This window comes from Silurus aristotelis (genome assembly GCF_946808225.1).
Source record: "Silurus aristotelis genome assembly, chromosome: 12".
Lineage (NCBI taxonomy): Eukaryota > Metazoa > Chordata > Actinopteri > Siluriformes > Siluridae > Silurus > Silurus aristotelis.
Window position 1 is genome coordinate 19,647,319 of NC_139585.1, and position 14,013 is coordinate 19,661,331.

The following is a 14,013-nucleotide window of genomic DNA, read 5'->3' on the forward strand; positions in this document are numbered from 1 at the left end:
GACCCAAACCTGTTCCAGCATGACAGGCACCTGTGCACAAAGCAAACGCCATAAACATACGGCTTTCATCGGGTGGAGTGGAATATCTTCAGTGGCCTGCTGCAGGCCTCTGACCTCAACCTCTTCATTCTACATCACTAACTGATTTTACTAATGCCACTGCGGCTGAATGTGCACAAATCTATACTACTACACTTCCATAATATTGTGGAACATCTTCCTGGAGAAGTGGAGGTTATAACAGGGGACTAAATGTGGAATGTGACGTCCAAATACACTCACTGTCAGGTTTTCACAAACATTTTAACGTATGATGAAACTTGAGTTAGAACATCTGCATCGGAAGCGTATATGTTTTTGCTGTCATGCAAAAAAACAGCCTATAATCATTCGCACTGCCCTTTAAATGGTTTCTTGCTGTGAAAGTAAGAGCTTCTTGAGAATGCCATGGCTTATAATCAAAACATATGGCACATCAATATCACATATTCATATGTTTACAAGTTTACAATTCTAGGATGTCATATCACATTTCTGCAGGTTTCACAGTTTCCAATTAGTCTACAATTTATTTTTCTACATCGCCCTGTTAAATGACTGAAGTGTGCAATTTAACTTTATGCGATGGCAGCTAACTATCATCGCTGCTGGAGTAGTACTGGTACCATAAACACACTAACAAGTGTGGCTTATTGCAATTAGACTAATATGTAAATGGAAGGGTTTCACATTCAAAGTCAGATTACCTGCAAAAATGCTTCTAGTCTTAGACAGCAGTATGAAAAAAAAGCTGATGGAGGGGGAAACTTTGCATATTCACACAGAATCGATAACATGCATATTTTACAACTGTGCTTATTTACACCCCAGATGCCTCTGCAAATTTCCCTTTCCCCTAAAGAAAAATCTCTCTTTCTCTACCAAAAGAACTTGCACTACAAGAGGTTAGCCCTCTGAGTTGGGATTATTAAATCTTTTCAATGACCAATTCTTATATATGGGTGCTCATTACAAAAAAGGCATTCATCATCATTTCTAATCAAGTAACAAGACACAAAGCTTAGTGCCAGAGGCCTGTGTCAGCAGAGCCGACGTCTGTTGAAATATTTGTTCCTGAATCAGAGCCTCTGCTCATTCAACTCTTTGTGCATTGCTTCCTGCTGTTTACTCTCTTTAGAACAAGTATAGCCCAAAACACACACAAATTCATGAAACTCCCTTCAATGCTGTAAGCACCAAATCTAAGCTATAAAGTCATAAAACGTAACAGAATAAGCACTCACACTTAGGCAAGAGGGGAACTTAAGAAATGTGTTGCAAAAGCAGGTATTTACTCTCACACCGGGGGTTTTTCACAAGTGCAATGCAAGACTGAGTAAACACACTCACTTAAGCACACACCAGTAAAGCCTTCTGTATTCGAATAACACAAAGAGGAAGGGCGTGGCTGCGGAAGCTCTATCAGGCCAGAGGATCAGATATCTCCTGTCCATTTGGACATTAATAATGTCCAATCTTCTCTGCAGTCTCCTTTGCAGGACAGTCAGCCATGATAAAATGCATCACAGTTTTATGGTTAACCTGTAGTCTTCATAAAGATGGCTCTTTTTGTCACTAATTTACTTCAGAGTGCAGCCATGTTTCTGTCAGAAAGATTCCCAGCATGCTGCACTGTAAAATCTTCATCTCTAACTGGGACAAACAAATAAAATCCCCTCGGTATGGAATTCCATTTCCGAAAGGCAAAGAAATGGCTGTATTAACATTAAACAAAGTCACATTTCTACGCTTTTAATTGGGTTATAAACCCTGCGTGCATATTTGTATTTGCTTTAGTCCATAAACATACGGATGTATATGTTTGTTAAGTCTAGAACACTAGCTGAGAGGGGAAAAATACACATGTCTCATGACTCATGTTTGCTACATTTTTGTTAACAAAAAACAGCATTATATTTGGGACCTGTAAGGACCTGTCATAGACATTAAGGCAGCTAATAAATGCTATGCTACACCTAAACCCAACATTAATCTCAGTAAACTTTTGTCTCTATAAATAAAATCTTTATAAAAATGTAAACAAATTTTAAACAAGCCTCATTTCTGACCAGCCCAATATCGCCAAGGGTCAAAACTTAGCATGGTCAGATTTAGCATATATCGCACACTTATCTAGAGAGATTTTCCTATCCTTGTTATTCCTATTCATCCTGTCCTATTCTTATTGGTCTGGACTTAAGAACAGGTTCAGCTACAGTTCCCTAACCCAGGCATTCCAGCTCATTAGCTTTCAATGATGGTATCAGTCTCAAGAAAATTTGCAGTGTGGGGGGGCTGTGTTTACACGGGGTGTCCTTTTTTCATGGGGTGTCCTGAGACCCAACACCATCTGAAAGAGTGGATATTAAATTACTATACTCTGGTGTAGAAAGAGAGAAAGAGAGAAGGAGAAGGATAAAGGGTGTGGCAGGAGAATGGAAGAGGAGGGTCTGAGCCAAAAATTTTAAAGACTAACAAGGCGCTAGTGTTTTAAAAAAACATCTTGTAAAAGAGTGCAAAATCATTTTGGAGCCATGTACAATTTAACAACAGCTAGTTTTTTGTCATGATGGGCTTGTTAGTTCTTGTTACTTGACATTTTGCTGTTTTTTTTCCCAGTCTGTTTAGATCTTGTTCGGTCAGTGTATGACAAAACCTCCAAAGAGGAAATAAATGTGGTGTAACAGCAAGTTTAATATTAAGGTCACTTACACAGACTTCCCATTTGTTGTTCAATGAACTGTAAAAAAAAACAAAAAAAAAAAAACACAAAAAAAGGGAAGTATGGAATAGGAACATTACTATGTAGCTCCAGCTGTGCTACTACATTCCTCATTCAGTGACCAGCTGTGCAGTGAGAACATCACAGGATGTCAGCGATTATTAAGACTATGACATTAAGCACAGCCCTAACTGATTTAACAGTTCTTATTGGAATCACGCCGCTCTCTACACCCCAAGTTCTTTATCACAGAATCCTGGCGCTGTCATGTTCGTCCTCAGCAGGACCAAATATTTACAGTGTGGGATTTCCCAGCCAAGCCACAATTACTGTCACTGGATACAAAACTCAAGTGGAGGAAGAATGTGAGAGGTGGACAGGGCAGTAGAAAGTGATTTAATACTAGAGCACAGTCTTCCCTTGGTTGCTGTAATGAATTGAATAAATTGTGTCAAATGGCTCATAACCACTGTACAAGACACTGATCTATTCAATAATTAGGTACATTACTTAAAAATGAAACATGACTGTACAGGCCATAATTGAAAATTAAAAACTGATGAGCAGCATGCTTCAAAGTATTTTATAACTCTTATACTACTGTAATTTGCTCCTACTATTTCTCTTTTTAATTACAAAACTTTATATCATACTGTTTTTATCAGCTTATGGCTACCAGTGATTTTGAAGAATATCCCTGAAACAACTGAGGTCCTGTTATCACTTATGTTTTAACTGCTTTAAGCTGTTGTTTCCTGGCCAGTCTTTCTAATATTCTGTATATTTTTTTCTCTATATAAACATAAAAATAATGCAGCTTGTTGTTTTACTTGAAAAAAGCCATCTAGCCAGAAGACTTGTGTCAAAAATGTCAGAAAAACCTAAAGTTACATGTTTACACTGGAGACGCAGTCTAACAGAACACACTTTTTAAAATCACTGCCTAATTCACAAAATAAAAACTTTTGATAACTTTATTTTGAACAGATTACAAAATGAATCTCTAATGTGTTGGTGGCATTTCAGTACTGTTTCAAGCGTTCTGCATAAACAGTACAACACCTTGTATCTATTAGTAACTTTTGCTTCCAGGCTAATTTTTTTGAGTTCTACACTACATGTTAATAATAATAATAATAATAATAATAATAATAATGTATGCGGATGCTGTTTCAGCTATGTTTCAGGATGAGCCTGGGTCTTACGATAAAAGCAAAAGAAGCCTTAAACTCGATCTGAACATAAAAGCATTCCCTTCTTAAGCCACATTGAATGCCATGCTGCTTGTAAACATTCCAGAAGGTTCCAATAGGATGTTTTAACATCTGGAGTGAGATAAATGTCTAGCCGAAGATGCTGCATAACACTGGAGGCAGAAACATGTTTATAAACACGAGTTGCTTGCTCTGCAAAATGCCTAAATACGGACATGGTCCTTGAATTGTGGTCCATCGTTCTGGTGTATCATTTCCCAGTAATCATTAAGTGCAGTCCGAAATTCTGTGGCTTTAGGACACACAAATGAAATCAGGCAGGACACAGAGAATCTACATTTCCACTGTGCGAAATCCAGAATGGCTGAGGTGAAAACGGAAAAGAAGCAGTCACACTGGATTTTCTTCACTGGGGTGGAGCAAAGGCCAGGTGAATGTAGGTGGTTTTGCTGCAATGTGATTATGGAAGGAATGCTTTGTGACAAAATTAGAACAAAGTTTAGTGTGGAAGCATTAACTCCTAAATGGAAGTCAACTCCTTGTTCTATCTTTATTTCAAAAGTAAACTGAAGAACAATGTGTTATGAGGCAACACTGTCAGTGGAACAGCTTTCTGAAAATCACATTGCATCTCTTTTTATTACTAGTTTACGATTATCTGGAATAAGCTGGAGCAACCTCTGAACATGTTAACTTATTCATAGTAAATTAAGTCTGAAAACATAGTGTGGAAGCACATTTCAGCCCAAGTAGATGATTTGTAGCTTCTTTTCTTGTTTTTCATATTTAAGGAGATGCCTCTTAAAATTTGGACTACACTGGAAAATAGAAAGTCTCACAATTATGTCAATTTTCAAAAACATCTCCACAGAGGCATGTGTTTATGACTGCAACAATCCAGCCATCTAACATGAGTTTAGTAATCATGAGTTTATCATGTGTTTATATTCTTAAAACAGAGAAATCATTTTAGCTAGTCCTAGAGCTATGGATTTATCCAACTAATGTGTCAATATTGATTGATTTAAAGTGAATACTGCCATAAACTCTTTAAATGTAGTTGTTGATGTTTTTTTTACTATTGCTTTTAATAGTGTGATCATTCGTGTTGGCATGACATCATGTCATGAACTTCACTTCACTTCACTTCACTTCTTTCATTCATTCATTCATTTTCTCCCGCTTATCCGTAATTCGGGTCGCGCGGGCAGCAGTCTAAGCAGTCCTTCGACTGCTGCCCAATCCTCACAGCACCGTCCCTTACGGTCCCTCCTGCAGGTGGTGAGCCCACGGGAAGGTCACTTCACTTCAGTTCCATTCAATTTTATTTGTATAGTGCTTTTAACAATGGACATTGTCCACTGTTATGGGGATCTTCCCAACTTCAACAGAAGAAAGGAGTTTCCTTTTTTCTAATCGGAGGTCAGAAACATAGAGTTACTAGCTATAATCGAAAGCAGTATAAGTGCCTGTAAAAAGGGGTGTGGCCTTTTTGCATTGAGCATGTCAATGGCATTTAATGATGTTTGGCCTCCAGTTTTTTTAGGTCCTGTTCAATGAGATTTGACCCCCAGCTCCTGTGAAGGTGGCGGTATGGCCACTGAGCTTGTCAGTCAAAATAAGAGACTTATGGCCTCCTACTGCTTAAACAAAATATGCACTAAGTGCACTTTACAAGCTAACTTGTGTTTTTGGTTAAACTGTAATTTTTTGCACAATACTTTTACTTCATGCCAAATTGGCTTCTACATGCATTAAACCAAAATGCTCATCGTATACTCCGAGAACACTGGTGAATACGTCTTCCATTCCTCTGATCCAGGAACCAATGGTGGTGCAATTAACAAAACGAGGAACATCCCTCTCTCTCTACGTCAGCCACTGAGAGACAACACTTTACCCAATTCAGCACAATCACTTAAGCACCCATGACAAAGAGGCTTGTGTGCACATCTTCCGTTACATGGATCAAAATAAACAAGGTGGGTGAGAAGGACTTCGGAATGTTAAACCTTTGGCATCTGTGCTAGGACTTGTCTGAGCTTTTGAGGTATTTAGCAACATGTCTAACAGACAGCAGATTGTTGTGTGCACATACACTATGTGTGCATGGTGCAAGGTCCCCTTTTCAAACCCAGTGCTTTTGTTCATCTGCCCATCTTTTTCTTTTGTAATCATTGCTCACCTAAGGACATGTTTTAATTGAACGTTGTCAAAAGACCTGCACAAACGAACACTATCAGTTCATAGATCACAATCACAAGCCAGACGTGTGCATTCATGCATTACGACAGGCTTACGACACCCTTCATAAGGGAGCTTAATGTTTCCAGTGGTTTCATTTAGTGTTCTGCTTGTTTTAGAGCTGCTTATTAAAAGAAAAAGACCTAAAAGTACAGGAAGAGCACATACTGATTACTTACTGATCTGACACAGAACTCTGACATATGCATACAGTATATGCACACACAAATCCTAAATCCTCCCAAAGAAGCGTGCACAGACGCGCACAGACACACACACACACACACACACACACACACACACACACAAAGTAATAGAGATTTTCAAATATTTTGCTGTGTTCAAAACATCTTCTATTTGTAAAACAATGCAACACTTCCCTGTTGCAACAACTCAATTACCCAATCCACCCATCATTACTTGCTGTGTGATGTGGTGAAGTCATTCCAAACCTTCCTCTTAGTTTTGCATTGCCTGTTGTTTTCGCAGGTGCCTTACAGTGCACTTTCCCAGAAGCTCAGAGGAACACTGTCCAGATGTCGACCATTATAGTGCTTTCACATAACCACAATGTGCATGTTCTCATCATGCATAGGGATCCATATAAAACTGGAAAGACAATATTATGCAAAACACCAGAACAGAACCAATACAGAGCAAAATGTTTATCATGATGTTTAACAAGATGTTCAGAAATCCAGTGATTTACATCAGAAGGGTCAGTGGTGAACCATTAACAGATAAAGAGTTCATGAACTATTATTGACATGAAGTTTCCATATCCAAGCAAATACACTGAGAAAGTCAACAAACACAGCCAGGGATTAGAGAAAGGTCACGCAGCACTTACCTGAGCAGCGTTTATTCCCAATCAGTCTGGAGCTTCTCCATTCCCTTAGAAGTGAACACTTGGGTCTGAGTTTGCACCAGTAAGGAGCAGATCATCAGCGCATTTCCTCCTGACTGCAGTGTCTGGGTTTTCCTGCACGTTAACTCAAAGTGCACTTCTCATATTCAAATTGCAATGGCTTTTGTTTATGGAGAAGCGCTCCAGCTCAGCAGATCGAGCTCCTGCAGCTTAGTGTGGATCCACCAAGAAAGAGAGTCTGCAGTGCAAGTTAATATTGTAAAGACAAGCACGCGTATAACATACAACTGACAGCCGGACTACTGGGAGCACAATGGACCGAAAGTCCCAGCGGTTTGGGGAAAGTTGAAATCCCGCCCTCTGTTCTCCTCTCCGCGCTGCTTTCACTCTGTTCCGCGTTCAGGCTCAACACAAAGCCCGCACACAGGCTCAATCCTAAACCGCTCACTCCGGACACATAGGACACTGGCCAGAATATACAGTATTCCATACCTCAATCTAGTGCACTTACAAAGGGAGCAGAGAGTCATTTGGGATTCAACTCACGTGCACTTACCATTCACTGCGTTCTTCTTCAATGTTTGAGAAGTTAACGTATAGATTTGGTGTAACTGTTATAGACTTGCTTATGTAATTTTATTACAACTAGCCAGTTAGGTTGAGAAATGTTTGTACGCAAATTGGCACGTGTTAATTGTAACGTACAATTATGCATGCATTGTACATGTAATGAACGGCTGAGTAACAGGCTACAAAGTAAGATATACCCAGGAAAAGCAATCCTTATTCAAATAAAGATCTGCAAAATCTGTGGAAACTCTTCTGCTCTCATATGTTTATAACTTGGAAATTGAAAAGAGGAACGTTAATGGAGTCAATGTAGCAAACTTGTATTATTCTGCCCTCTGCTGTTAGTCTTTGGGTATTACATTATTATTTTATAAGCTGTAGCACGACATTATAATGTAATGACGTCGTTATTATAAATAAAAAAATATAAATAATAATAGTATTTATAATGGTATTAGTTGTTATAATGCGAAATGTATTGGTTTGGTTTTTTATGGAAAATGTAATGGTGTAACATTCAGATTCCAAAACATTTTGCAATGCTTCCTCTGGTTTGCTGATAATGATTTACACACTTTTACTGTTCTGGTGTAAACAGTGTCGAAACAAACAATGTGTATTGTCTATTGTAAGAGAGTTGATTCCCAGTTGATACAGAAGGATGAACTGGCTAGTGTAATGGCTTTATAAAGCTGTAAAATTCTACATGGACTGGACAAAGAAGAAAAATATATTAGAAATGCATTAGACATTTATGCTATTCAACAAAATGGCAAATGAACTGTTGTTTTTTAGTTTTTTCATTGTGGTGCCCTCTGTAAATATCACTGGTCTTATAACATTTCAGACCTGCTTTTTGAAAATGAAAAGACATTGAGGTCAACTAAGAATGCACTAAAAACAGCAGACTTTTCTGCCCATCTCTCTCTCTCTCTCTCTCTCTCTCTCTCTCTCTCTCTCTCTCTCTCTCTCTCTCTCGATTCATGCAAGCAGAGCAATACGATAGAACTTCAAATGTACCGGCTTTAAGGCCAAGGCTGCTCTGGATAACTGGAATGAATATTAAGTCCAGTTAAGCAGCCTGTTCTCACATTGTATTCACATGTTCATGGCTGATAATGAATATTTGAAACTTGGGTATTTTTATTAATTTTTTGTATATTTGCGCCATATTTTATCCAGTATTAGTGGCCAAATTCAAGACAAAAAAAACAGCTATAAGTTTCACTATTTGTTTATAAATGTATTTTATTGTTAAAAAAAGAAATAGAAACTCATTCACAATTAAATACTTTTAAAGGGTGCGTATGTAACTAGAACATCTTTATTTTTTTCTAATTATCGATTTGATCGTTAAGGGAAAATTATCCTACATTATTTCTGTCCATGTGTGTCTTTATTCACAAAAATGATTGTAATGAATTTATATATCCACTGTTCATGCAAATAAGCAACAATATACAACGGTAAACATATTTTCATTAGCTTCTTGTTAACTTGATATTTCAAATCAAACGATTGTAATAGATATCATTTGTATTTTATGGTTCATATGTTAACATTCATATCTTATCATTTTCAACCACTCTCATTGACGCTGCTACTCTGGTGTGTTCTTGAGCTTCTTATATGTATCTTGATATCATTTGAGCTGATCAGTTTATTAAACATTACAGAAACAAGAACAGCAAGCAGCAGCATCTCCTCTCCTCTGAAAACTCCTGCGGATATTACTTGAGCACCGTGCCGACCTGAAACAGAAACAAAGACATTTACATCTATGTGATTCGCAACCTCTATTTCATTCTCTGCTTTCACACAGTATATCCTGCAGCTGCATAATGTATTGCTACATGCAGGAAATATCCATCACACAACTATTTGTAATATTGTGGTCACCTTGTCTGGGGTTATGGTAGGGCAGGTCCAGTTGTAAAGGTAGTAATGCATGGTGTTGTCTCCTTGTGTAAACTTCAAAGGTTCGAGAAATGCTTTATTTCTCATAACATCCAGGGCCATAAACACATCATATCCTCTCTGAAAGGTAAAGATGATGGTGACTGGAGTTTCAGTTTCCTTACACTGTTCCACTCCAAAAAGTTTCATAACATATATAGATAGACTTACTGCTTTTGCTATGATGAGGACATCCTCGATGAGCTGCTGTAGTGGGGTAGCAGTAGTGACCGTATATAGAGAGTATGCTGCCTTTAGGGTGTGATGGGTATGATGATTCAAAACAGTGGAGGTCAAGGTATAAAAACTAACCAAATCAGTTACTTCACCACCTAAATCCTGCAAGAACATTATTTCATTATTATCAGCGAATGATGGGAGCATAGAAATAGATGTTTACTCATTTATGTGGTTACATAGTTTCATTGTTATACATGAGAACACATGTTTTGACCACAAATTAATCAGAATGTAGAAGTGAAAATAACATGGAAGAGGTTTAATATATTTTCCTACTCGAAGGTTCCCATGACCTTTGTATGATGTATGTAAACTAACCTCAACTACATACGTATCAATGATTCCATCTCTGGGCAGGAGCCAGTGTTGAGTCTCTTCCTTGTTTAATATGGGGAGAAGATAAAAGTCTTTGAGATAGTCTCTCAGAAGGTCTTGCACTTTGGGTACGTCAGCCAAGGTCATTAGGCGTAGACCAGCAGTTTTGCTTATCTGTCGAAAAGAAATAAACAAATTGCAACAAGGTATTTTTAAATAAAATAAAACTTAGATTAGAAATTAGAATTAGAAATATTACTCTATATAAACAGCATCTTTTATTGCATTGACCAGCCAGAAGAGATCGATATAAAGACTTACCTCTGGCAATCGGTACAGCTTGAGTGCACGCTGTAGGGTCATGTTGCGTGGAAGAGATGAGAAATTTATCTCAATCAACTTGCGTGGGTTCAAGGATCGATACCAGTACCTGTTAACACAAGACAAAAAGAAAGGCAGGGGGGGACATACTGTATATAAATCATATTGAATTAAACTCATATAAAACTACTAGCAAATATCCAAAGGGTTTATTGTGTCTGCTTTAAACAGAAATAAAGCACATTGCTCACAAGTGGTACAATAGAAAGAATAATATAATTACTATTTTTATCTAATTAACATAATAAAAAGGTTTATACCTGCAAGTTGTCACAGGAGTTGGAAGTACAACAGCAGCACTGTAGATGGCCTGGTAGAAACCCTGCTGCTGGACCCACCTTGTTATCTCACGGATAAGGACTGGAGCCATACGCTTAGAGCGAAGCTTTTTATGCACACACAAGAAGTTTACCTCCACCATTTTCTTTTCTCTGTGGAATTTAGGTTTTTTAATTCTTTGGAATATGTTGAGATCTAAGCAAAAACTGAGAGCAAGAATGTGCTTACGTGTCGTATATTTTAAAGGTGGCAGGGACAGCACTAATGAAGCCCACTAGTTTCCTGTTAGAGTTCACCCGCACTCCACAATGCCACTCAGGATGCCAACCAGGGGGACACAGGGCCCTTAAACAATCACAATCAGAATTCAAATTTATGTAAATATATTTTGCGAAGTATTTTCCATATACAACACATTTCTTTTGGTGTATAACCTGTCAAACACAGACATTTATTTTACAGAGATGTAAAATATAACAATAAAAGCAAAAACAAACTTATTATTATTATTATTAATAATAATAATAATAATAATAATAATTATTATTATTATTATTATTATTATTATTATTATTATTATTATTTCATTCATTCATTCATTCATTCATTTTCTCCCGCTTATCCGTAATTCGGGTCGCGGGGGCAGCAGTCTAAGCAGGCCCCCGCCTTCGACTGCTGCCCAATCCTCACAGCACCGTCCCTTACGGTCCCTCCTGCAGGTGGTGAGCCCACGGGAAGGCGGCCCCACGTCACTCCGACGTCACGGACCTTGATATTTCCCTCGTAAGGGACCCCCGGAGCATAGAGGGTTAAGGGCCTTGCTCAAGGGCCCAAGAGTGGCAGCTTGGCGATACGCCTTCCTATTATTATTATTATTATTATTATTATTATTATTATTATTATTATTATTATTATTATTATTATTATTATTATTGTTATTGCTATTATTATTATTAATAAAGAAGCTGCTTGTCATTTTTGGCGCCCTCTGCTGCAAATCTTAATAAAACTAATCTACCTTTCTACATTTTCCTAAACCAATTTCACCACTGAAATTACACTAAAACTATGTATATAGACACATTCACAATTAAATTAGTAATCTTATGTCATTTGCAGCTTCCAATTAGTCATGTTACACATGTGATATACAAATTTCATTCATATATCAGCTTTTTTTTAACACCTGCGCATGCCACTAACCAACTCTCTGGGAATTGTTTTTTTGTCTAAGTAAAATATATAATCTAGCTATTATAAATATAATCTTTTTCAGAATAAAAGTGCTTGAATAAAAGGTGCTTATGCTACTTGATATATTTAAAATGGAGAAGAGAATCCTGTTACAGGACAAAAAAAGTAAACATAGAAATGACTGAGCTCAATTGCATGTTTAATTTTGGCGAATTCCATCCAGTTTTTAAGGTATTATAGTCCAACCTTTTAATTATTCTGCTTTATTTATACTATGACAACAGTGCCAAACAAAGACAACAGTGCCTTTCAGAAGTAATACTCACCATACCAGGAACTCAGGAGAGTAGTAGAAACGAACTGTGTTGTCGTCTCCTTCTGTGTAGTTTTCATTAAGCAATGTGCACAGCTCCCCCAGCTACACACAGACAATGCAAAATACTCGTCATTTAAAAATTGCAGAATAAAATTGAATTGAATGTTAACATTATCTAACCATACTAACTTATATTATTTAACCATTCCTGTATCTCAGACCTGTTCGGAGTTTTTTAGATCCAATTTGTCCCAGCAGAAGCCTTTAGGAAGAGAGTAGCAGGTTTGTCGAATATTCGGCTTCTCTGTCTGTATGGGTCCATGTGACGTCACCTCTTCTCCTTTAAAAGAAGAAATGTCAAAAAAAGGTCAATATCAAATCTAAACATGCATTGCAACATTCCAGGACTCAGAGGGAAAGGCCTTGATTACATGGGAAGATTTTGTTCAAACAGTTTTTAATATCAGCTTTCTATCATCATTCTTTCATCACAACACACTTTCATTTTACCATGTGAGAAGAGAAATACATTCAAAGTAAAAAAAAAAAAAAAGTGTGTGTGTGTGTGTGTGTGTGTGTGTGTGTGTGTGTGTGTGTGTGTGTGTGTGTGTGTGTGTGTGTGTGTTGGGGGGTGTTGCATAAGACAGTAACAAAAAAAAAGCTTAAAAAATGCAAAGTAATACCTTAAACTGTGTCTGAATGTGTGCTGAGAGCTTGAAGAGAGAAGCTAGGATCAGAACTATATACGCCATTGCTATTTAAGGTTTATTTTATCCCTATCATTAGTTTTGTACCTATCTTCATAACTGGCTGGCTGTTCCAGAAGCAGAAGTTGTGCTTGTGGGCATCTTTTAGGCTCTTGGGTGCACCCTGGCCTAAAGAGAAGAGGTGCAGTGCTCTCTGGATCTCCTGCTGCTTCTCTTCAGGTAAGGCGTCCAACTAACAGGTTAGAAAATATCACTGTTTTTTTCTATGTAGTATCTGTAGATGAAAAGGTGGCATAAATGCATTATAAATTTTACTAGAATGCATAATCAAGTACACACCACTTCAAAGGGATCTGGTTGTCCTTCCTTTGCCCATGTTTGACCCTTGTCCTTCTTTGTTTCCTTTTTCTTTTTCCCAGCGACATCACCCTCAGAAGTTTTCTCACTGAAAAAAAAAACAAAATACACCATCATCGAGTTTTACACTATCAAGCACAATGTTTCTCTTGACGCAAAAATACTCTACAGTGTAAAGATTAAAAATAAAAAAGCATTTACAGGCTTTTGTCCTCGGACATATGCATATTTTCAGGCATCGAATAGCCCCCAATGTTGACTCCTTTTTTTGTCTCTGTGTCTATCCTTTGGGTTTATGAGTGTGTATATATATGAGTCAAGGCCTTATCTCACACAACAGCAGCCTTTGGGGAGGGCCTGCCTAACTACTATTTTCTCTTTCCCCACCCTCCTGATACTGATATGCCTTATTATCTAAAAAATATAATTCAGGAGCTTTCTGAACTTCCATTCTGTATACTAGAACCCAGCAGGGTTTAATGTATACCCATTAATAATCTCAATTGATTAGTACATGGGCTTTGTTGTGGATAATGAAGTTAATTTTGTCACTATTAATTAATACATTAAATCTCACCAGTCACTGTGATTTTGCGGTTTGTAAAGCTGTA

The 14,013-nt window shown here is 37.6% G+C and overlaps 2 protein-coding genes across 3 annotated transcripts in view; both read right to left on the reverse strand.

Moving 5' to 3' along the window:
• Positions 1-7,501, reverse strand: part of svild (supervillin d) — a 54,724-nt gene extending 47,223 nt beyond the window's left edge. The window contains exon 1 of one of the 2 annotated variants that reach the window (XM_083555710.1): positions 7,070-7,501. The gene's annotated coding sequence lies outside the window, so the exon portion shown is untranslated. The remainder of the gene's footprint in view (positions 1-7,069) is intronic. The other variant, XM_083555712.1, reaches the window with a different exon arrangement.
• A 1,386-nt stretch (positions 7,502-8,887) lies between these two features.
• On the reverse strand, positions 8,888-13,737 carry nmt1b (N-myristoyltransferase 1b). Its single transcript, XM_083557655.1, has 12 exons — positions 13,604-13,737; positions 13,385-13,490; positions 13,133-13,277; positions 12,560-12,678; positions 12,349-12,440; positions 11,057-11,173; positions 10,810-10,980; positions 10,490-10,598; positions 10,172-10,342; positions 9,785-9,952; positions 9,557-9,694; positions 8,888-9,408 (listed from the first exon to the last, which is right to left on the reverse strand). The coding sequence occupies exons 1-12, from the start codon at positions 13,639-13,641 to the stop codon at positions 9,388-9,390; spliced, it is 1,395 nt and encodes a 464-aa protein (XP_083413781.1). The 5' UTR covers positions 13,642-13,737; the 3' UTR covers positions 8,888-9,387.
• Between the last annotated feature and the right edge of the window lie 276 nt (positions 13,738-14,013).

Excerpts from the sequence above, each read along its gene's own strand:
- nmt1b (XM_083557655.1), bottom strand. The coding sequence starts at position 13,641 with ATGCCTGAAAATATGCATATGTCCGAGGACAAAAGCCT. Across the intron at positions 13,491-13,603 it reads ATGTCCGAGGACAAAAGCCT|TGAGAAAACTTCTGAGGGTG; the intron begins GTAAATGCTTTT and ends TTTTTTTTTCAG. Across the intron at positions 10,343-10,489 it reads AGCTGTACCGATTGCCAGAG|ATAAGCAAAACTGCTGGTCT; the intron begins GTAAGTCTTTAT and ends TCTTTTCGACAG.